Source organism: Haliotis rubra, unplaced genomic scaffold (genome assembly GCF_003918875.1).
Source record: "Haliotis rubra isolate DU_JTF1 unplaced genomic scaffold, ASM391887v1 Scf503, whole genome shotgun sequence".
Taxonomy (NCBI): domain Eukaryota; kingdom Metazoa; phylum Mollusca; class Gastropoda; order Lepetellida; family Haliotidae; genus Haliotis; species Haliotis rubra.
This window is the reverse complement of record NW_025767195.1, coordinates 446,323-471,533: the sequence shown is the minus strand read 5'-3', so window position 1 is coordinate 471,533 and position 25,211 is coordinate 446,323. Positions and strand designations below refer to the sequence as shown.

Below are 25,211 nucleotides of genomic sequence, written 5' to 3'. Positions count from 1 at the left end.
GATATGCTACAATAGCTTTGTGAAACAAGCCCAGGTGGCCACGATGTGATTGGAGAAGAGACAGGAGTACAACTGTACTGACTCAATGTTTAATTGTTCCAGTGATGGACAAGTTGGATCCCAGCAGAACCACTCCCTGCTTCATAGGTTTGCACATGGTCAGGTCTACAGGCAGCAGTTTGACCAGGGAGATGCATTTCCAGAGGTAACTAGCTCATTTGATCCCTGATCAACAAAAAGATATCCAAGTGATCCTTGTCATACTGATAATGTAAAAGTTGTCAGGTCTCACATGAAAGTAGCAGCCTTTATAAGGTGATTGTGAGATAGCAAGACTATACTACTGTACTCTGAGTAAAAATGGCAGCCGGCTTATTTATACTTAAGAGCTGCTTGGATAAATAGAAAATCTATTTATGTTTAGATTGGAAAAGAACATGCTCTCTGTTTGAAACCAATAGGTGAAGCCCATTTCTAGCTGTTGATCACTGGATTGTCTGGTCCAGACTTGATTATTTACAGACTGCCGCCATATAGCTGGAATATTGCTGAGTGCGACGTAAAACTAAACTCACTCACTCAACTCACCTGCTGGGATTGTAATATACTGACATTTCAGGAGGCAAGAGTGCGACCGATGGGAGATGACCTGCTTTCCAGAGACGAGTTTGCTTCCACTAATGGTGACAACAACTCTGTAGCTGGCATTGACAGATTCTCGACAATGGAGGATGGCCAGAACTACCTGGTAGGTCTCTTAGTCAGGCACTGATGCATGACTCAGGTCTCAGATCAGGTACAGTTAGCAAGCACTTACAGTGGATTAGATCAGGGATAGAAATACTATTTTTTCTAAGTGTGCCTTAGGGCACCAGACAAATATTTTATGTGTGCCTTTCAGAAATCGAGTATGCCCACGTTTTTAGAATAATTAACAATGATGATAATCATTTGAAATTTATTGTTAAATAAAGAAATGGGTTTATGAGCATTCAAATATGTATGGTATTATTCAATTTGGAAAAAAATAATTGCTTTGGGGATTAAATGACTAAATGTGAGTTATGTTTCTAAAAAAATATTAGGCGTGTCGAAAGGGCACCGAGAACATCTTTTATCCGTGCCATTTCAATATTTACCATGCCATGGCACACTAATATATGGGGTATTTCGAACCCTGTAGATGGTTGCTTGGTGAAATTCTACATCAGTCTGATAGTTGCTTGGGCTACAGCTTTGCCCATCAGCAAAGTTACTAAACCTGGTATCACCTATAAACACATTTGTTGCTAACTGTTATAGAATAAAATGGAAAAAGTGCTTGCTTTGATTGTTTACTACCTGGATTGCTATGGAAGTAAACAATTAGTAAACTGATCCATTGACCAAGCAACAGTACACAGTGTTGTGGATTTATGCACTGTAAGAGTGACCCTGTCATTGTCAGGATAACTTTTCTTCACACTGCCCTGGTGAAAAATGATCTCGATGCTAAGGTGATCATATTTCCCTTACCTTAACATAGACTTATTAGAATCTTTGCATAGTGATTGTTTTGAACAATGGCACCAGACTGTTGCACCGAGTGTCACTTTAAGCTCAATGAGGATTGTTGTGTTGACCCGTTTTTCAGGCCTCTACACTGAGGAATGACATGGAAGACTCCAGGCTGCAGTCCCGCTTCCTAGCCCCTGTGGGTCAGTCAATGCGGTTCAGCGACACCATCTCCCAGCAGGTGCCTCTCAATGCCAGCTCCTTCAACATCGAGGACATGTTCCAGCCGGGTCAACCCAACACTTCCCAGGACAGCGGCATCAACACGGCCACCAACCAGGACCAGGGGCCACGGCTGGATGCTTCAGGATTCAATGCTGATGATTTCCCAGAGGTAGGGCTGCTACAGTAAAAATATTGTAATGCACTAGTTACTGCATTCTCTTCCCACAGAGCTTACTTGTCATATCTTCCTACGTAACCTCTCTTCTAATACGGCCCTTTCATGGTGTGAGCGTTCAAGACTCGTGATTGGAGGCAATCAGATTTAGTTGTGCAATCAGCGACGTTTCAAAAGTGATCATTCGCAAGGCCTCGGTAATTTCCGTATGCTTCGCGAAAACTAAACTTCTTCCCCTGCGCGATGCGCAAACGTTTCTTCTAGACAGAACTCAGTCATGTTATGGCGGATCAGTGGCGTCTCCATCACCCTCGTTGACAACGGACAAGCTAGCCATTAAACGTCTTGTGTGTAGCATCAACACAAGTCCCCGGCAGATGGGGGATATTTGTGGCCCCACATTTGCTTGTGTTAGTCAAGTTGAATCTAAGTCGATGTAACACGTGTTCTGATTGGATAGAAAGAAGGGAGATAATTCGTGTTGCGATCTTTTGTCGCTAGGGGATTTTACGAGAACCGGGAAATATGGCCATATTAGAACAGAGGTTCGTAGGAAGATATGACAAGTAACCTCTGTGGGAAGCGAATGTAGTTACTGGCAAACAAGGATAAGTTGGACCGGCGCAGAGAACGTGTTTACGAGAAGTAGGCTGTGCACGGCATTGAGCAAACCCATTTGGTTTGTGAAAGGTAGAACAGATGTAGGCTAGTGCACGTGCATTGCATGCCGATGAAATTGATTCAGCGCGTAGCTGCACACGCCTTGCTCATAAGACTCTCACATCGGTGTAGCAAGTTGCACTACACTTAATTGCGGACAGCCTGGTGCCCTTTCGCTAACAATGGCAAGCACCGGTGGGCGGCACTCATACATGCTAATACGGGTCAGTTGTCAGGTCAGTGCTCAACTTATCCTTGTTTGCCAGTAGTTTGTACACTGCAATGCTTTAGCCAGCTGTCCCTCTTTCCCCCGTCCAAAATTGCTTTTGTAGTCAAGTCCATCCCCAAACACACATACGAGTATTGTCCGATTATCTCATGCCAACATTCCCAACTTAGTTTGATTTTGTGAAGAGCATCAATAGTACACTGTGATGAGTGTAAGGATTTAGTAGATGTCATGAGGTTTTATCATGGTAGACAGTATTTTGAGGGAGTGAAGCTCCTTGAAATGAAATGTGTATGCAACAGGTATTCGGGTGTTTTTTTTTAAGATTCTTCCACTTTTCCAGGTTAAGGATCCCTTTGCTGCCTTCAACTCATCCATGGGATCTTTTGGCTTAAATTCCTCTGTACAACTTCATCAACCAGGGCATGACAGCCCTCCTGATTGGTCAGACAAAAAAACACACCAGCCAATCGGAGGCAACCAGTCTGTATCAAGCTCAGGCCTTGGTCAGAGCTTTGAAACAGGAATGGATCGTCAGTCGATGAACAGTGCCAGAGCTCCCTCTGGAGTCATGACTCCCTACCCCATGGTGAGGATGGTGGGGTGAGTCTGGGGGGAGATGCACAAGGACCCATGGCAGCTGATTCAGGACCAGCTGGGTCATGTACTCCTGCAGATGTCAGAGTCAAAGAGGCTCCTGGTGAGTGGAGATGGAAAGTTGCAAGGGACATGTACTGGTGTTATTTCTTGTTGCCTTGTCTTTGCCATCTGTATTAGCTGTAGATATTCTGTTTCTTAAGAACTGACTCCCAACTATTTTTGCACTTGTGGAGGCAAAAACATAAAAAGCAGTCTGTGTGCATCTGTGAAATCCCAGAAAACCTTGCAAGATACTTATTTGATATTTAAAGCCATGGTTACAATGTATGAAGCCCATGTCTTGGGTCCCCTGTCATGATATTGCTAGAATATTGCTGAAAGCTGTGTAAAATGAAATTCACTTACTCACTGATATTTAAAGCTGTGAAGAACTACACCACTGTGTACTATGACAACAACGGTGAGGGGTGGCGGATCTAGCCTTCCATAAGTCTCTGATGAAGGAGGCTTGTGAACAGAAGCAGCTTCTCAAAACTGAGGATGCCAAGTTGGCCGAAACTAAAGCTGCTGTACCAGAAAGTGAAGATTTCTTTGACATAGGTAAGCCAAGTCTGAATGTGCTTTTCATTTAAGGAAAGGATCAGAGTGTGATGTCGCATCTTCTCCAGCCCTCTTAATTCTTTATGAGCTTGATTTTCAACATGGTAATTCAGTCCTATTTATGATGTATTTGTTTTGTGTGATGTTGCTCATTAATATTCTGGGGTGGTGGGGTAGCCTAGAGGTAAAGCGTTTGCTCGTCACACCAAAGATCCAGGTTTGATTCCCCACATGGGTACAAAATGTGAAGCTCATTTCTGGTGTCCTCCACTGTGATATTGCTAGAATATTGCTAACAGCGGTGTAAAACTGAATTCACTCCCTCACTCATTAATATTCTAGGAGATGGATCTGTAAATAATCGAGTCTGGATCAGATAAAAAATGATGGTCCAGTGATTGATATCATGAGCATCAAATTGGGCCTGACTTTAGAGTTCCCTATCTGTTTGGACCTTTATTTATAATGAGATACAAGTCATCTGAAACACCTCCCGTATACACCTAATGAACATGGAACCGGTGCCTATGGTTTGTGTGTTATTTCTCCTTAGATCATGGAATTGCTATGCTGGATGCTGATGAAGAGGAATTTGAAAAGGAGAATATCTTCATGCAGGTTAGTGTAAATCTTCTATTCATTACATGAAGTTGATATGATTGGCAGTATCAAAAAGAGTCCTGGATGTCATGTTTCACTTTGTGTGTTATGTATAGCAGCATGGTTTTACGTGAAATGTAAATGTGGGTCCAGTATACACAAATGTGGAGATTTGACCCAGAACAACAATTCACTGTGTCCAGAGAGACTCAAAATATTATTCATTGTACCCACATCTATGATTTTGCAAAGTATTGAGTTGTTTCATTCAGAGCAGTCAGTGCATCATTTCATCCATCAGTCCATTTGATCAATGATTCATTCCAGGCTCTAAAGAAATTATCAAAACGTACTGTTCTCTTCACTGTTACTAGGGGTGCCACAATACATAAGTTTCATGAATCGATGCGTATCACGATACCCATGTCACGTTTCGATACATATCACAATACCTATTTAGCAGCATTATAGCGTAAATTTAGTTACATTTTGAGCATTAATATTTCATATTTTATGATTGTCCATGAAAAGATCAACATTTTTGGTTCTCTGAGATTAAAAAAGTTCTAATTTCCCATCTTTGTGCATGAAAAATAATCATAACTCTCATAGCATCAAAAAACATGATACAATTGCAAAATGTAAACAATACATAAACATATTTAAGCTGATACTTTCAAAACTAAATATTGATAATTGTATCATCTTAGAAAAAGTATCGATGCATCAATGTATCGTGGCAACCCTAACTGTTATTGCACAGAACCCTCGTATTGCCTGCAAGGACTATTAAAACTAATAAATAGGTGTCCGAGTGACCCCCATGTTTGTGAGTCGAGGTAAAACCCTGTAGTGGTTATCTGTGCAAATGTTCAAGGTTATAGCACATATCCAGCAATTGGGCTGATTAGGTATGATCTTGTGCCAAGTCTATACTGAGTGTGTAAAGGCTGATATTAAATATCTAGAAGTTGCTAATGGGCATATGGCAGTATGCTGTCTCTCATGCTTGTGTCAAATTAAAGAATTCTCTACTTTTGAACTTTCGTAAATTCATTGTCAAGTCAGGTCATTTATTGGATGATGAGAGCCTTGCCACATGTCTTACTCACCAGGCCTTCTTCTTGCACTGTTGGTTCCTTGTGGGGGAAATTGATAAATTGTCATCCAAAGTGTATAAAGATATTTATAAATGTACATAATGCACTTGCCCGTGTCAAGAAATATTTTCTGGTCCAGTAAGATCAGCTGTTACTAGTCCATAAACTTAAGCCTACTGAAAATACTAAACCCCAAATACACGTTCATGACATAACGTCTTGACACTTAATGATATAACAGAAAGTTGTAGCAGAAGTGGTTAAAATCTTGAAAAAGTCCAAATGCGTTTCAGTTGAGTGTTTGATATTGACTGATCATGCTAGTGAGTGAGTGAGTTTAGTTTTACGCCGCACTCAGCAATATTCCAGATATATGGCGGTGGTCTGTAGATAATCGAGTCTGGACCAGACAGTCCAGTGATCAACAGCATGAGCATCGATCTGTGCAATTGGGAACCGATGACATATGTCAACCAAGTCAGCGAGCCTGACCGCCCGATCCCATTAGTCGCTTCTTACAACAAGCATAGTCGCCTTTTGTGGCAAGCATGGGTTGCTGAAGACCTATTCTACCCCGGATCTTCACGGGTCGACTGATCATGCTAACTGTCATCTAAAATTTCCTGAAGATATTTTTCAATGTTGATAATGAAATTTGTTTGGAAATTTGCAAAAATCATGAAAATGCTCTAGTGGCATCTGTGTCTAGCAAAATGTTACACAACAGTCGCTTCCAATATCACTTTCTTGACTTCTCTGCCAAGAAATAAACAGATTCCCCACCTTGGCCTCTGATAACAATGTCCAGTTTTGTTGACAGGATGATAACATGTCCCAAGCACAATACCGAGATGTCATTGCTAATTCCACATCTCGCTGGGACAACTTCAACAACGATGCCTGCCTGCGGATCTCCATCGGGCAGTACTGGGCCACACGGACTGAGGTGCTGGGGACTCTGGAGGGGGATCCAAGGCACCCCCGGGTAGGCCAGCTCAGTAGGCGAACACAAGATAGGATTTTGGTGCTAGTGGTTGATGAAGCATGGCTTCTGTTTATAAATTTGATTTGGATTAAACTGCATCAAATACAATGAAAACAAGGAAGAATTAATATGAAAAATGTGTTTTCTGTTAAATGATCACCAGTAAATACATGTTTACTGTAGGTTCAACTTGAGAATAATAGGTTAAATAAAGACCTAACACAGTTTTCATCTTTGATGAACAAGAAAATGCCCCTAAAGTATTTCATTCTAGTTTTCCCATCAGCCAACCCCATTTTTTTCATAACAAATGTTTTAGAATTTGTGTGGCCAAAGAAAGATTGTGTAAAGAAAAATAAAACAATTGCAATAAACATTCAAAGTAATCCAATTTAGGACCACTAGATTGAAAGTGAAGTGATATCTTGATTAACTGTATAAGTGATTTGTTACTGACCATGATCCATGATGGTGCCTCAGCTGATTAAGTCACTAACTAAGAATATTGTTTTGAACACAGCCTGAGTTTGGGATGTTGGTGAAGACCCCACCTGGTAACCGCCGACCTGTAGCCCTGATCGATACCTCTCCTACTCCTAGTCAGCCCTCGGACATGAGAACAGCTGGTGTCGGGAATGAGGATGAAGGTATTGCTCGCTCGCTTACTCACACACTCACTCACTCATTCAGTCACCTTACACACTCACTCACACACTCACTCACTTACTCACACACACACACACACACACACACACACACACACACACTCACACAAAGTGAATATTTCCAGTAGTATTATCTGTTGAATGAATTCAAATAATATTGACGGTCTACTTTTGATTACATTGCTCAGTGAGCAAGACAGTATTACACACGCGACGCGCGACGCGACGCCTTGCGACGCGACTCACTCACTCACTCACTCACTCACTCACTCACTCACTCCACTCACTCACTCAGACACTTTCTCCAACTGTATATATTCAGTAGCATTATCTTTTGAATGAATTCAAATCTTCTACTTCTTCAGTTTTCTTTTGTTTTACAGGAGATCAGACATTGCTGAGTGAGAAAGACAGTACGTTCACTATAGATGAGATGACCACCACACCAAAACCCTCATCTTCTAGCATGTCACCTGTACGTCAGCAACCAAAACAGCTGATACCAACAGAGGGTAATCAAAAGTCTGGTTGTGATCGTCTGTCGGGGTCTAGCGGTCAGTCGTCAAGGGACAGCGACCACAGCATCACAGACAACAGTGCTTTATTGACAGTCAGTGCCATTGACAGCTTCATCAACAAGGTGAATTCTCAGTCTAACCCTGGTGATCTAGTCAGCACAATTATGCAGATGTCCAACAAGAACAGACTAAAAACAAGGACCTGAGACCTGTACAGGTGTTGGAGAAGAGGGTTGAGGACGAGAAGGCCGAGAAGAGGGCTGTGGAACAGGAAATATTTGTGGAGCAGAAGCAGGTTGGTGTTAGTTGATGCTGCAGGTGTTTTTGATTGAAGAGGTCATAAAAGGATAGTGGGTAGGAGTCTAAAGCAGTGTATCACAAACAAGTTGCACATATATGAGGTCAGTTTTTGAGGGCCAGTGACAAAGATTTAATGATCGCATATATATTGATCACTTAGGTAATACTCTGTTGCCATATATAGTCTTTGTCACTTGTATGCAAGTATCGACACAGGCGGAAATATTCATTGCATAAACTATTGAATGTTGCAATGTTATGATTCTTGTGTTGTAAAAAGTCTGTCTTTAACAGAAGATTGTTAGTGATATGTACAGTGCTTCAGCCAGGCAAGCACCATGGCGCCATTGACACTAAAAAATATACAGAGGCACTTCACTTCAATGCTAGAACGTACTCATTGGCTCAACATTTAATATAATCCACAGGTCTTCTATACCATGGTTGCCCGTGAATGGCAAAAGTCTCAACTGCATTGGGCACAACATTTATATACCATGGTTACCATGAATGCATTGCAACATTTAATATAATCCACAGTCTCTAACCATGCCATGAATGGCAAAAAGTCTCAACTGCATTGGGGCAGCATTTAGTATAATCAACATTTAATATAATCCACAGGTCTTCTATACCATGGTTACCATGAATGGCAAAAGTCTCAACTGCATTGGCACAACATTTAATATAATCCACATCTTCTATACCATGGTTTACTTGGCAAAAAGTCTCATACAACATTTAATATAATCCACAGGTTTCTATATACCATGGTTACCATGAATGGCAAAGTCTCAACTGCATTGGCACAACATTTAATATAATCCACAGGTCTTCTATACCATGGTTACCATGAATGGCAAAAGTCTCAACTGCATTGGCAACATTTAATATAATCCACAGGTCTTCTTATACCATGGTTACCATGAATGGCAAAAGTCTCAACTGCATTAACATTTATATAATCCACAGGTCTTCTATACCATGGTTACCATGAATGGCAAAAGTCTTCAATGGTTTCACGTGAATGGCAAAGTCTCAACTGCATTGGGGCAACATTTAATATAATCCACAGGTCTTCTATACCATGGTTACCATGGGAATGGCAAAGTCTCAACTGCATTGGGGCAACATTTAATATAATCCACAGGTCTTCTATACCATGGTTTTACCATGAATGGCAAAAGTCTCAACTGCATTGGCACAACATTTAATATAATCCATCCTTAATGGTTTACCATGGACTGGCAAAAGTCTCAACTGCATTGGGGGCAACATTTAATATAATCCACAGGTCTTCTATACCATGGTTACCATGAATGGTAAAAGTCTCAACTGCATTTAGGGGCAACATTTAATATAATCCACAGGTCTTCTATACCATGGTTACCATGAATGGCAAAAGTCTCAACTGCAAGTTTAATATAATCCACAGGTCCTCTATACCATGGTTACCATGAATGGCACTCAACTGCATTGGGGCAACATTTAATATAATCCACAGGTCTTCTATACCATGGTTTACCATAATGGCAAAAGTCTCAACTGCATTAGGTTTAATATAATCCACAGGTCTTCTATACCATGGTTACCATGAATGGCAAAAGTCTCAACTGCATTGGGGCAACATTTAATATAATCCAACTGCATTGGCACAACATTTAATATAAATCCACAGGTCTTCTATACCATGGTTACCATGAATGGCAAAAGTCTCAACTGCATTGGCATACCATGGTTACCATGAATGGCAAAAGTCTCAACTGCATTGGGGCAATCATTTAATATAATCCACAGGTCTTCTATACCATGGTTACCATGAATGGCAAAAGTCTCAACTGCATTGGGGCAACATTTAATATAATCCACAGGTCTTCTATACCATGGTTTACCATGAATGGCAAAAGTCTCAACTGCATTGGCACAACATTAAATGTAATGCACAGGTCCTCTATACCATGGTTACCATGAATGGCAAAGTCTCAACTGCATTGGTTTAATATAATCCTCTTCTATACCATGGTTACCATGAATGGCAAAAGTCTCAACTGCATTGGCTAACATTTAATATAATCCACAGGTCTTCTATACCATGGTTACCATGAATGGCAAAAGTCTCAACTGCATTGGCAGCAACATTTAATATAATCCACAGGTCTTCTATACCATGGTTACCATGAATGGCAAAAGTCTCAACTGCATTGGCACAACATTTAATATAATCCACAGGTCCTCTATACCATGGTTACCATGAATGGCAAAAGTCTCAACTGCATTGGCGCAACATTTAATATAATCCACAGGTCTTCTATACCATGGTTACCATGAATGGCAAAAGTCTCAACTGCATTGGCGCAACATTTAATATAATCCACAGGTCTTCTATACCATGGTTACCGTGAATGGCAAAAGTCTCAACTGCATTGGCACACATTTTAGTAGTTAAGGTGCCAATTGGCAACATTCAAAAACATCCTGGCTGAAGCACTGCATGTATTGATGCAGGTATACACCATTGAAAAGAAATGGAGGATTGTTGTTAGATTTTATTTGTTTTTCAGATTTGAATGATCGGGGTCACCAAACTATTAGGGTGTTATTTTTCTGTTTAATATAACTCAATCTTATCTTGCTTTTGCAGGAATTTTCATTTCCAACAAATAAAGCTGAATCCAAATCATTTGAGAAGTCTAGTCCCCCAAGAAAGCCATTGAGGGGTTCCCGCCTCCCAATACGCAAAGGTTCTTTGGCATCTATGTATGAGAAGGCATGGAAAGATCGACAAAGCACAGAAAAAGATGACAAGCCAACCACTGAAAAAGTTGTTCGGAGGAGATCGGACACGGTGAGAAGGCCCAAGTCTGAGAGTGCAGATCAAAAAGCAGGGGAATTCCCAAGGGACAAGAGTGTCTTGCAGGTTAAAAAGGCTGACTCGGCAGGAATGAGAAAGTGCAAATCTAGCTCTGTGTTAGAGAAACCAGTGCAAGTGAACACTGATTTGACCATCAAGAGTGCTAAAGAATTACAAAAGATGATGTCGGCAGGTGTTCGAACAAATAACCAATCTATGGGCAAGCAGGAGCCAATTAAAACAGTGCCTCTAAAGCAGGCGAATGAGAAGCTTGATAAGGCAAAGAAAGTAACACCTGAGAAAAAGTTGAATAATTCCACAAATGAGATAGTTGAGAATAATGACAGTTTTCAGAATGAGTGGGCGTCACCTCGTCCAAGTTTGGGAGGGGACTTTTTGGAAGAACATTTGAAATTCCAGAAAAAGGGAAATGCGCAACAAAATTTGCTGACTTCTTTCAATGGTGAGTCAAAAAAAGGTGAAAAGGAAAATATGTCTGATCTGTCAAAAATAAGACAAAATGAAAACTGTGACAATTTAGACGATGATGTTGACATCGCTGGGTTAAGAAGTGCTATCATGAATGAGAGGAGGAAGGACAGAGAGAGTGGTAATCAGAGCATGGCCAGAGGAAAAGGAGGCCCTGGCCAGCAGAGGTCAAAGCAAATGATCAACGCATGCCCAATGACCCCACCAGTCCTTCAAAAAACTGAATCTCATTTTAGGAAAGAAAATATTCCGTGTTACGATAATCGACACGCGAATGCATTTCCGGCTCAAATTCATCAAGATCATGTTAGTGTTAATGCTGGACAAAATGACATGGATGGTAACTTGTCTCAGACATCTGGCAACTGTGTTTCTAGTTGTGTTAAGGATGGGTATCGTGGTGAACAAAAAGCTGCTTCTTTCACCCCTAATGTGCCTTACAGTTGTAAGACAGACTCAGGGTTCAATGGGCCCACTGCGCATCACATACCAGATGGTACAGACTATAGTACTGTTTCCAACTATCTCAGTATCGACAAGCAACTCTCAAGGGATGAGATGGTAGGGACATCAGATATTCAGCTGGTTGAATCTCGCGGGTTTAATGTGATCAGAGACCAGGAAGTGACCCGGAATGTACCAAAGACTGGCAGCAGCTTGTACTCAAATAATGATCTTTCAAAATATTCAGATGGTGTTGGTGCTAAGATGACATGTGACAGAAGTTACATGTCTAATCAGTTGGTCTCAAAAGTTTCTTCATTTCATGCCGATACGTTAGATAAAGGTCTTTCAAACCATCCTCATCAACAAATGACAGTAGGTCATATGCAAAGACTTCAAGGGAACAATAATGATGGGCCACACTCTGGTTTCAAACCATCCATGCCCCCACCAGAGAAGGTGCCAAGTAAGAAGCCTACGCTTCTCACTGGGCAGTCTTTGATGAAGACAGAGTTTGCTCAGAAGCATCTAGGCAAGGAGAACCGGGTGGAGAATCCGCATCTGGATGACATCAGCTTTATGACAGACGACACAGCTGCTCGTAGTTTTCTGGAGCTGGAACCTCAGAACTTGTCGACCATGAGTCAAGTGTATGGATCTGAGGTGCCAAGCTTCTTCAACCAGATGCCGGTGTATCATAGCACACCCTTCCACGACAACATGCCGGTTTATCTGGAGACCAACACCACCGTGACTCCAGCCAACAGGAACGCCATCTCATCTACGGGTAAGTGGACTTCTCCAGGCTGGGAAACCAGAGTGAAGACCTGGTGGCACTGTGGTTCTCTGTCCTTGGTACCTTGGATCAGTCCTTGGTACCAAACATTCTTCTTAGAAACATCCATGAAGATCAAGGGTAGAATAGGTCTTCAGCAACCCATGCTTGCCACAAATGTCGACTATGCTTGTCGTAAGAGGTGACTAACGGGATCAGGTGGTCAGGCTCGCTGACTTGGTTGACACATGTCATCAGTTCCCACTTGCGCAGATCAATGCTCATGCTGTTGATCACTGGATTGTCTAGTCCAAACTCGATTATTTACAGACCGCCGCCATATAGCCGGAATATTGCTGAGTGTGGCATAAAACTAAACTCACTCTCTCACTCTTTTTAGAAACTGATAAGTGGTTTTTTCTAGGGTTTCACTGACTGGAAAATATGAATTGGATGTTTCTCCTTTTATTCAGTAGGCAGTTACTGTAATACTGAATATATTCAAGGTTCTAAATGTTCACATACAGCACCAAACGATAAAACACACAGTCACAGGAAGACTTCAATTGCTTCTGTGTCTGTCAAACTGTAAAATTAGTTATAAGATATACAGTCCAAAAATGTCTTAACTTGACTAAATTCATATTTCAGTGGAGTTTATTTGATTTGTTTGGATATTATCATAATAGTTGGATGATCTAAGGAGACCAAAGAGAGTTTTGCAGGTCTTGGATATAAGGCTGAAGTTGCAGACTGATGTGTGCAACATATTGGAGGTATCAATGGGGGTGGTGGATCTAGCCAAGCATATTATAGAAGTTCCTACTACTTTTGGGTCATGGGTTGTCCTGTCACCTATGGCAGATGATATTAAGATTGTTGAAACAAAGAGTGAGTGAGTGAGTTTAGTTTTACGCCACATTCAGCAATATTCCTGCTATATGGCGGTCTGTAAACAATAGAGTCTGGACCAGACAATCCAGTGATCAACAGCATGAGCATCGAACTGTGCAATTGGGAACCGATGACAAGTGTCAACCAAGTCAGCGAGCCTGACCACCCGATCCCGTTAGTCGCCTCTTACGACAAGCATGGGTTGCTGAAGATCAATTCTAACCTGGATCTTCATGGGTATGAAACAAAGAGAGCAATAAATTCATCAGTTACGTAGATGCTGAAGAATCATCAATTTCCAGGACTGTCCCCATCCAACAGTTTGTATGATTCAAGGAATTATGTTCTGTCGTTGTACTGGCCAGAATGTCATCACTGTGGTCTCTCTTCACAGATGGTTCTTTACAATGCACTATGATGACCCCTCGCATGTCCAGAACATGCATAGAGACGCCAAGCATAGTGACATTCCCTGATCCCTGTTGTGTGGGCATCTCTGTGGAGACGACCTTGCCCCTGAAGAACCCTACCCCTCGTTGGCTCCAGTGTGTCATCTTTGTGAAGGAGCTTAGCTTGAATGGCCGAGGAGTTGACCCTGAGACTCACTGTCCTTTCAAGATGAAAAACAAGCTCACAATTGAACCTGACTCGACAGAAAACATTCCAGTATGTTTTTGTTTGTGTTTTAATGATTCTGATGATTATAATTTGTGTATGTGTCTCTGAGTTTTGTTATTGGAAGTTTCAAACTTAACATAGTATTTTAATGATGATACTGTTGATACGTTTTTCCATTGCTTTAGTTCTCAATTTCTTTATATGTATCGTGTACATTATACAAGCTAATTCAGATTTTGCTGCAGCAAACCGAAACTTTGTTTCGTGAAAACTGTTAGTTTATTTCATTTGAATGAATAAAGAAATCATGTTCACAGATAGCCCTGGTGGTTATCCTTAGATCAGGTGGATAATATCAGTTCAATATTAGAATGGTGGACTGTGAGCTATGATTTATATCTTAATAGGAAATACATAACAAGGATTATAATAATGGTAATTATATGATTTGACTGTAGGTGATGTTCCTGCCCAAGTCCCCCGGAGCATATGTAGCTCAGGTAGAAGTTTTCTCACAGCCGTTCTTGCGAGACGGTAACATGATCCCTGATGGTCTCCCGGCAACCGTCACACTGCAGGCCATCTCAGAGCGACCGATGATCCAGGTTGTTACCGAGGAGGACAGCGCCATCCACTTTGGCGTGATGACGTGGGGGAAGAGTAAGGCCTCATCACTGACTCTGCGTAATGTCGGCAAGTCCATGGTGCCCCTAAGACTGGCCATCACTGCAGTGAGTGTTGGATCTGTTCCATTCAGCGTCTCATCAATATCAATTATTACTGTATTAATATGAACTGGGAAACTGTTACAGTAAACAATCTTTATGACTAACACACATGTAACAAACTGACGGGTACAACAAACTTTTCCTTTTGTCCAGGCCACTTGTACATTCTGTTTAAAATGTATATAACTAAAGTTAGTGGTCTCTCAGAGTTATAACCATATTTTACTTTAATTCCAATTAATTTGGAAATATTTACTAACATTTGGTGCAGATTCAGACCAAGATTTTGGCTTCTCTGTGGATCAATATTAACCCCTGATCCATGCTGACTAGCTGTGATTTCTCTGTAACGTGTAGTGTCGGGGTAGCCTGGTGTTTGAAGCATGGGTTGTCAAACTGAAGACCCGGATCTGATTCCCCTCATGGGTACAATGTGTGAAGCCCATTTCTGGTGTCCCTTGCCGTGATATTGCTGGCACATTGCTAAAAGCGGCGTAAATGTCACTCTCTCTGATGTAACATATTTCTTCCAGAGCAAGTCATGGCACTGCTTCATGTTTGACAAGTCACAAATGGGGAATGTCTCCCTCATCTCAAAGAGCAACCGACCCCCATCCCCAGCTCTAGGGAAAGGCGTTGTGAACATCTCACTCAAGGGCTATAGTGAGAATGGCTCTTCTATGTCATCTGAGGACATCAAGATATACTGCAGACCACCGGAAAAGCAATCTCACTCAGGTAGTTCATCATCAGCATTTTCAATACTGTTCAAAGTTCTCATCCCCAACTTGTTTAACCTGAAGGCACTTGGGAATTGATAGCTTTCATTAATTTGAAATTATCCATGAACAAGTTTAATCTTTATGAATTGGGGTTCTGCTGCTTCGCCAAGGCAGATTCTGCAGAATACCTCAGATTGAGGAGGTTCTTCTGAATCCCTCAGCTTGAACATGTTCTGCTGAATTCCTTAGAATGTGGAAGCTATGCCGAGTCAGTTAGTTTGAGAAGACTATGCTGAATCCTTTAGATTGAGGTTCTGCTGAATGCCTTGGATTGAGGGCGTCTGCTGAATTCTTTGGATTGAGGTACTGCTGAATCCCTTAGATTTAGGAGGTTCTGCTGAATTCTTTGGATTGAGGTACTGCTGAATCCCTTAGATTTAGGAGGTACTGCTGAATCCCTTAGATTGAGGAGGTTCTGCTGAATCCCATAGATTGAGGAGGTTCTGCTGAATCCCTTAGATTTAGGAGGTACTGCTGAATCCCTTAGATTTAGGAGGTTCTGCTGAATTCTTTGGATTGAGGTACTGCTGAATCCCATAGATTGAGGAGGTTCTGCTGAATCCCATAGATTTAGGAGGTTCTGCTGAATCCCATAGATTTAGGAGGTTCTGCTGAATCCCTTAGATTTAGGAGGTTCTGCTGAATCCCATAGATTGAGGAGGTTCTGCTGAATCCCATAGATTTAGGAGGTTCTGCTGAATCCCATAGATTTAGGAGGTTCTGCTGAATCCCATAGATTTAGGAGGTTCTGCTGAATCCCATAGATTTAGGAGGTTCTGCTGAATCCCATAGATTTAGGAGGTTCTGCTGAATCCCATAGATTTAGGAGGTTTTACTGAATCCCTTGGATTGAGGTGGTTCTGCTTAATCACCGTTTTAAGCAGTTCCATGTTTCCTTCAGTGCTGGCCCAGTACCCTCCAGATGAGATAGAGGCCCGTATTGATATCGAGGTGGACACGCCCATCCCAAGCTTGCCCCCTGTGGCCTCCATCAGACTGCAGGCAACCATCGGGGTGCTCCGACTGCATACACCCAGGAACATGGAGGTACGTCCAGCTCACTGTATATAGTAGGGGCTTCTGTATTTAACCGGGCAGGCAGTAGCTTAAAATATGAAAATGAATAAATGAAGCCTTGTGACAGTAGTAATGGTCAGTATGGTATTGTGTTTGCTGGGGATTATAACAACTATTCCAATTGTGGGTGTTCTTTAACGTGTCTGATGTACTAGGGTTCGTTAACATTTTGATTTTCTTACTTTTGAAACAATTATTTTATAAACTTGGTGTGAAGGTGTTAGCTACAAGTATGAACAGTGGATGGAGATGGTTTGACAAACACCTAACTGTATGTTGTAGACGATCCACCTGAAGTGTCAGGCTGGGAAGAGTGCCCAGGAGACCATCAAGCTGAAGAACTCAGGGAACATCAAGATGGAGGTGCAGCTATCAGTGCCACAGTTCTCCGACGTGTTCCGCATCACCCCCGAGAAACTGCTCATTGGCCCAGGCAGCTACTCCTCCGTCACTGTCTCCTTCCACCCCAGACTGGACAAGGACGTGAAGAAATATGACACGTATGTAGGGGAAATTGCTTCCCAACCTGAAGTTGTCGAATCTCACAGTAGTTGGTGTATTTCACTTACTATGTCTTCTCAAGGTCCCATTATTTGGTGAAGAAATGCATGCGAGTTTCAATCGTTTCCTTCAATTAGACAGTAAAGCTGTGTGTTTTCTTGTCAGATGTATGTGGCCTGGGACTTTGAAACTGAACTCCGACTCAACTGGCTCATATTATCAGATGGATGTTATTGTATTTTGAAACTTGTCCAAAGAAAAATGAAGTCATAACAGACCATTTAGGCTGATAGTGATGGTGTGTGTCTCAGTTGTGTGCCAAATAGTTTTCCTGAGTTTTGAGATCTGAATTACAGATTAATTACAGAAACATTGAATTACAGATTAATTACAGAAACATTGAATTACATATTAATTACAGAAACATTGAATTACAGATTAACTACAGAAACATTGAATTACAGATTAACTGCAGAAACATTGAATTACCGATTAATTACAGAAACATTGAATTACCGATTAACTACAGAAACACTGAATTACCGATTAACTGCAGAAATATTGAATTACCGATTATCTACAGAAACATTGAATTACCGATTAATTACAGAAACATTGAATAACCGATTAACTACAGAAACATTGAATTACCGATTAATTACAGAAACATTGAATTACAGATTAATTACAGAAACATTGAATTACTGATTAACTACAGAAACATTGAGTTACATATTAATTACAGAAACATTGAATTACAGATTAATTACAGAAACATTGAATTACAGATTAACTACAGAAAGAACTTCTGAGTTATCTTCTTTTAATTGTTGTTGGAGGCTACATTGGAAATCAGGTGGTTAGGTGAGTGAGTGAGTTTAGTTTTACTCCACACTCAGCAATATCCCAGCTATATGGCGGCGGTCTGTAAATAATCGAGTCTGGACCAGACAATCTGGACCAGACAATCCACATGTGTCAACCAAGTCAGCGAAACTGACCACCCGGTCCCGTTAGTCGCCTCTTACGACAAGCATAGTCGTCTTTTATGGCAAGCACATGGGTTGCTGAAGACCTATTCTACCCGGATCTTCACGGGTCAGGTGGTTAGGTATGCTGATTTGGATGAGGCATGACGTTGTATCCTAACTGTGTAGCTGGATGTCCATGATGTCAGTCATGGCCAGACTTGTTATGTAGCTGATATATTGCTGAGTGTGGTGATATATTTTAAACTAACAGATGGCTGGATAACACCTTTCCTCTATACCTAAAATGTGTGAAACAAGATGACATGATTTTCTTTTACAGAATCTTCGTGATGTACCTGCTTCAGGACGGTACAATGTACGAGTTGGTGCTGAAAGGGGAGGTCCAGCCCACACCTCATGGCCCCTTCCTGCTCAGTGACAAGTCCTACCTGGCATTCGGAGGTGTGGCCATCGGCAGGGCAAAGTGAGTGGATAGATGCTCTTGTTACCCTGGGTGTAACCTTTAGTAAGGTCTTGTTTGCAGATGATAAACTGTGCTTCCAGGATACCTACTTGCTCTGTGCCAAAGCTGTTAGTGTGAATAGTAAAGCCCTTGACTCCTCATAATTCCAAACAGGCAGGGGCGTAGGGGTAGCCTAGTGGTTAAACGTAAAGCGTTAGCTTGTCATGCCGAAGACCCGGGTTTGATTCCCTACATGGGTACAATGTGTGAAGCCCATTCTGGTGTCCCTTGCAGTGATATTGCTGGAATATTGCTAAAATTGGCGTAAAACTCACTCACTCACTCTCTCATTCACTCACTCACTCACTCCTGTTTTTTTAGATGTCATGAGTTTTTTAAAGCAGAATAAAATTAAGCACTTGCCATAAGTCTGCGCAATACTGAAGTGAAGTTAGCTTGAATTGGACCTGTGTATGCTAAAGACATTTTTTAAACTAATCTTATGAAAAGCTGTTGACATGTGTAATTTTGTGTGTCAAGTTTGTCTGTTCCATCTCCTGTACTGTTAATGTTATCAACTCATCTTTGTTCGTTTCCAGGCAACAGAAGGTCACCATCCTCAACAATGCCCCCCAGTCACTGAAGCTCAGCGTCGACATCCGATCCGACACCAACTGCTTCCAGGTGTGACATCCTCTTCATCAAAACATAACTCATTATATACTGCTGCTGTCTTTTAGTTGGAATACATCAGAGTGCAGCATTAAACACAAACAAATGAAATTTCAGGACTGAGAATAATACACAGTGGCTAATGTTTATGTGTATGTATGTGACTAATCACAGATTATTGGTTTTGTTAGCACCTTAAGACTGGGTGGTCAGGCTCGCTGACTTGGTTGAAACATGTTATGTCCCAATTTTGTAGATCGATGCTCATGCTTTTGATCACTGGAGTGTCTGGTCCAGATTCAATTATTTACAGACCGCTGCCATATAGCTGGAATATCGCTGAGTGCAGCGTTAAACAACAACAACCAAACCAAGACAAACTGTTAGTACCTGAAACATGTTTGTGGGTTTCTCCTTAGTGGCAAACATCTGAGACATGTTACTATTTTACATGAAGCATCAAACAGACTGGGGCTGGAACACCACTCACTCACTCACTCATGCACTCACTCACTCACTCACTCACTCTCTCTCAATCCAGCTGCAGAGTTCACTGAGTCGAACGGATGAGAAGATCCGGCGCCGTGACATCATCATCCAGCCGCAGGAGAAATTCCCCATCTACATGCTGTATGCGCCGGACTCTGTATCTCCCAACAGCGGAAAACTCGTCATCAAGCCATATGATCTGGGGACTAAATTTTCTGTAAGTGTTAACGCAAGGTCAATATGAGCTCAGGGAATTCCAGGCACTCTCAGCTATAATGGAGGTGATAGCATGAAATTGAGGGGGCAGAAGAGACAGCTAGCTGAATTGGATGGTGTCTGTGAATTGCTTGTTGCATGTCAACATACCCAGACAGCATGGGGTGATGCTCATTATATCAATCACTCATCTGTTTGTTCAAACTCATATTTTTTAGTGTTGATTTTTGAATGTTGGTAGAAGTTCCTCTCTGCAAGATGAGTTAATTTGACAGGGAATAACGTTCCGGGTAGTATGTCCAGTGGACTCTTGAGTCGAAGATTGGTGCCATGCAAAATATGTATTTTCCAAGAGAAATGTGAATATTGACCTCTATTATTTACTGACAGAAGATTGTGTATGATCTAAGTCCTTCAGTTGAAATAAATATGTATTTTCCCAGCTAAAACAAATCTTCAGATAGTGAAGCAGTCGAATCTGTTGTATTATTTAAATGATTATGAACAGAAGTTGAGTTCTGAATTCTGAATAGCATCGCTGATTTCTAAACTTTGAGTGCATGAAACTCAAGTTTTCTACATCCCAGGATTAGTTTTCAGTTTGTTTTCAATTTGTATGCACCCATGATGCAGTATGTAGCATCTGATTAATACAATGTTTGTTGTGTAGATTCCTCTCTCTGGCTACGGAGGACTGAGCTCCATCGCCCTAGAGGGCGTTGGTCAGTCTGGGACAGACAAGTACTTTGTTACTATTGGCCGCATCTCTATTGGCAACAACTGTCTCAGCAGAGTGGTGGTCACTAACTCCGGACAACGTTCAGCATTTGTCCGAGCAACACCTTACGAAGGTAGATATTGCAAGTGAAGCTGTATTGTTGTCCCATTTAAATTTAAGAATGTGTTGTAAATGTATGTAATCATATGAAATGTAATAGATTGTGATGCATTTAGTAGGGGTGGTGTTTTGTATTAAATCATTTGATTGCAGTATTGCAGTTTTGGAAATACTGTTTCCATATCTCACAAAATATCAATGTGAACTGGTGATAGATCTTATCATTAGGCCAGGAGCAACTGCATTGCATCAATGACTTCATCAGTCTTTACGTCCCTAGGAGGTAGTGAATTGGTAAGATCTTTGTGCAGTATCCCGATCTAAATATGACAAGATTAAATGGAATAAAGAGATACTGATTCAGGACATTTAAATCGGACACTCATGAAGTTACCTGGCTTTCAGATCTGCACTGCTCCAAGAACCTGGCCCCTGGGAGGGTGGCAATTGACCCTAACGAGTTTGTCCTCACTCCAGGCCAACAGAAGGTAAGCATGTTCATGCTGTGGATCAGGCTCAGGGGGACAAACTATTTTTAGTGCTGAGTATATTGTAACTCACATACATTGGCCTACTATAGTCAGCGCTCAGATTGGAGCACATATCGTCTTGTTACCATCCAGGGTTGGTCATTTGTTACATAATTGCTTAACGTCTCCGTCATTTAGTGAGTGTAATAAGAATAAAGCGCTAGCTCATTCTGCTCACCCCGATTGGATGATTATGATGTGTTGCTCATTGTATAAACCACTTGTTTGCCTGTTCCAAACTCAATTACAGACTGCTTTGATATGGCTGAAATAATGCTGACAGCAGCAAAAAAACAACAACATTCGCTAAGATATGTAGTTACCTCCCCACTCTAAGTGAAGAAGCTAAGCACATGTTGTGAGGATCCAATATTAGTTCCCAATTAGAATACCAGTGATGATATGATATTTGGTTGTGATAGTCATTTCTCACATCATTTAGGGGCATGTAATAAAATCAATTGTGTCAATTATGATTACTCCTGTGCACCAGTTCCGCTCAAGAACATTGTTTCCAGCAGTGATGTGGTTCAACGCTGAAATCAAAATGGTCCATCACTTCTGAAATGAAGATGTGGTATTAAGTAGTGCAGGGTGTACATATTGTAATGGAGGTATGATGCCTCAGGGTTCCAGATAAAGGCCGTATCGATGATGTACGGATACAAAGTATGCACGATACAGTAGGAAATAATTTAGGAAACGTAGCAGATACGCTCCACAGCAATGGTGTACGATCTTAGCATCATTTACAGACGTATACTGAGTCAAAAAAGAAACTTCACATTCTTTCTTCAGGGCACTATAAAAGAACAAGAGATGGATAGATGGTTATTATTTCATTGCTGAGATCTGTGTGATGTACTCGATACACTGACAGTGCCATAATCAGTTCCATTAGGCTACACCGCCGTTCCAAAACATGGGTATACAGAATGTCAAGTCACAAGAATAAAAATGCGAAATTTCTCAGTTCAATATCGTGTATGGCCGCCCCGCGCATTCACCACTGCCAAACACCGTCTCCTCATCGACTGTCTGATGCTTGTGAACACGTGGTTGGGGATTCTGCGCCATTGCTCTTGCAAGGCAGCACCAAGTTCCTGCAAATTCGGAGGTTGGTTCCTAAGACCACGAAGCCTTCTCCCAAGTGCATCCCAAACGTGCTCTATTGGATTAAGGTCAGGGGACCTCGATGGCCAGTCCATGACGTTGATTCCAGCGTTTTGAAGGAAATTTCGTGTCAACATCGCGGTATGCGGCAGAGCATTATCATGCTGGAACTGTACACCTGGGCCATGAGCCGCCATGAACGGAACGATTTCAGGGGTGAGCACCTGGTCGCGGTAAGCAGCAGCTGTGAGGTTTCCACGGATGACCAGAAGTCGGGAACGGTGCAACTTCCACCCACGAATCTGTCGACTTCCTGTACACAACATTGGGCATACCGTTCACGACGTCGTCTCCAGACTCTATGCCTGCCATCTGCGAATCTGAGGGTAAACCTGGATTCATCGCTAAAGACGACTCGATTCCAGTCTCTCTGGGTCTATCGGAGGTGACGTTGGGCCCACAGCAGACGTTGACGTTGATGAAACGGCGTCAATATTGGCCCACGATATGGACGCTGAGAATGGAGATTGGCAGCCCGCAACCGATTTCGAATGGTCTGTGAGGACAGTCGACCTCTAAACATCTCAGCCCTGGTTCATGTATCCGGCAGAAATCTGTCACGTAGGTGACGTAGGACGATTTGACGGTCTTATGCTCGTGACGTCACACGTGATCTAATCCGACCTTGGGCTTATCAGAAGTGGTGCCAGTTTGTTGTAGACCTTGCAAGTCATGCACAGTACGACGGCTGCATCCCATTGCTCTTGGCGACGCCAATAACTGATCTTCCCTTGCAACATGCCAACGGCACGCTCACGCTTGCACATTTGACAATCGTGGCATTTCAAGTACCGTTAGAACTGTGGTTTAAAAGTGTTTTTTCAATTCTTGAGGCCAATGCAAACACGTGCATATGATGAAAACCTCGATGCGAAGATCAAGTGATCGACTGCACGTGCAAAACCTGATTTGGCAGTAACGTCATTTGCACGACGAATGGATGGGTTTGAGTGGGTTTTGCTAACGTTTTTCTAGAGTCGAAAGATAGGGATCCCATTTCGGGATACATAGATGTATCATCAGAGAAAAATTATTCATTAGTTTTCAAATTACATTTTGTGAAGTTTCTTTTTTGACTCAGTATATTTATATGAAAAAGTATTGTTTTATTGTTTATTGACCTGTTTACACGAGAGAGCAATGTTGCGGTGCATATATGAAACGAAACACAAGATTACTGATACTCCATTAAATTCCATTCAGTACTCTAAATGTACTCTTAAGGTTTTCCAGTACTCCTATATTGAAAAAATAAGGAGTACGTACTCCTGATGTTGAAAAATTATCTGGAGCCCTGATGCCTCATGTAATCAAGGATGCTTCGTGTTTACAGTGGTGTCCATCAAATTGTTTTCTGTTCTCTAGACAGTCGTGATTGCATTCAGCCCGTCAGACCGTAGGCTGCAATCTGTGCCCAGCACAAGGAAATAGTGGCAGCCATTGCCTTCTACCACGGCGATGAGGTCAGCAGACAAAAGTACAGAAGGTATGCTTGCTTTATCATCAAAGGATACTGAGGCTTTTGAGGGTTTGTTTACATGATTTCCCACATTTGATTAACCACATTGGTGCAGTGACTGAACTGAAATATGAGCTTTCGTGAATACATGGGTTTGATCTAAAACATGCCATTGCTGTACTAATGTTATTGATGTGTTAAAGTACTGCTCTGTTTAAGTACTGCTCATGGTTAAAATGTCAGCTTCTCATGCTGAAGACCCACGTATGATTCCCTACATAGGTATAATGTGTGAAGCCCTTTTATGGCGACCCATGCCGTCATATTGATGGAATATTGCTAAAAGCATACTCACTCACTGTTGAAGTTAAGTAACGGTGAATATATATATATTTCTCTGGAATTTCATGAATCATCCAACTACCATGTACCTGCTTTACAACACATTACATTGGGAGGAGTCAGGAGTGGCCCTGTTGTCTCAGGTGCCTCAATTTGATGGACCACCTCCGTGGTGTAGTGGTTAGAGCGTCCGTCCGGAGAGCTGAAGGTCACGGGTTCGATCCCCGACCACGTCATACCAAAAGACATTAAAATATGGTACTTGTTGGTCCCTGTCTGGCGCTCGGCAATAATGGGTACAACAAGGACTGGTCGGCTCAGAGTCAGTATAATGTGTCTGAGTGGGGTGTTCACTGCGGCATGGTATCTCAGTGGGATAGCACTATAAAACCAGCTTCAGTCTGGGCTAGTACAAGCAGCCGCACATACACATACACACGCATGCACATCGTCATATGAGAGAAATATTCTCAAGCACGACGTTAAACCCAATTTCACCTCACCTCACCTCAATTTGATGTACACAATTGCTGAGTTGTGGCCCTTGGCACGCCAGAATGCTATGATGAGGTAGCCGACTGGTTAATGTTTGGGTGGACACACTGATGACCTCATTTTGACCCGCCACATGGTAGAATGTAAGAAATGCATCGCTAGAGTATCCTCACTGTGATATGCCTGGAGTACTTACACCTGCAGAACCAGAGCCAAGAGCTCCTTGAAACCCAACTCTTTATACACTGAACCT

General features: G+C 41.8%; 1 protein-coding gene across 1 annotated transcript in view; it reads left to right on the top strand.

Moving 5' to 3' along the window:
• Nucleotides 1-25,211, top strand: part of LOC124291964 (centrosomal protein of 192 kDa-like) — a 59,562-nt gene that overhangs the window by 15,267 nt on the left and 19,084 nt on the right. The window contains 24 exon segments of the mRNA XM_046729048.1: nucleotides 103-205; nucleotides 620-748; nucleotides 1,634-1,888; nucleotides 3,127-3,372; nucleotides 3,460-3,514; nucleotides 3,849-3,983; nucleotides 4,537-4,601; nucleotides 6,504-6,668; nucleotides 7,189-7,315; nucleotides 7,717-8,054; nucleotides 8,057-8,146; nucleotides 10,793-12,722; nucleotides 13,999-14,270; nucleotides 14,681-14,953; nucleotides 15,484-15,688; nucleotides 16,634-16,779; nucleotides 17,092-17,309; nucleotides 18,622-18,765; nucleotides 19,344-19,428; nucleotides 19,958-20,122; nucleotides 20,792-20,972; nucleotides 21,365-21,447; nucleotides 24,028-24,036; nucleotides 24,069-24,148. Coding sequence (XP_046585004.1) covers nucleotides 103-205; nucleotides 620-748; nucleotides 1,634-1,888; nucleotides 3,127-3,372; nucleotides 3,460-3,514; nucleotides 3,849-3,983; nucleotides 4,537-4,601; nucleotides 6,504-6,668; nucleotides 7,189-7,315; nucleotides 7,717-8,054; nucleotides 8,057-8,146; nucleotides 10,793-12,722; nucleotides 13,999-14,270; nucleotides 14,681-14,953; nucleotides 15,484-15,688; nucleotides 16,634-16,779; nucleotides 17,092-17,309; nucleotides 18,622-18,765; nucleotides 19,344-19,428; nucleotides 19,958-20,122; nucleotides 20,792-20,972; nucleotides 21,365-21,447; nucleotides 24,028-24,036; nucleotides 24,069-24,148 — 5,499 coding nt within the window.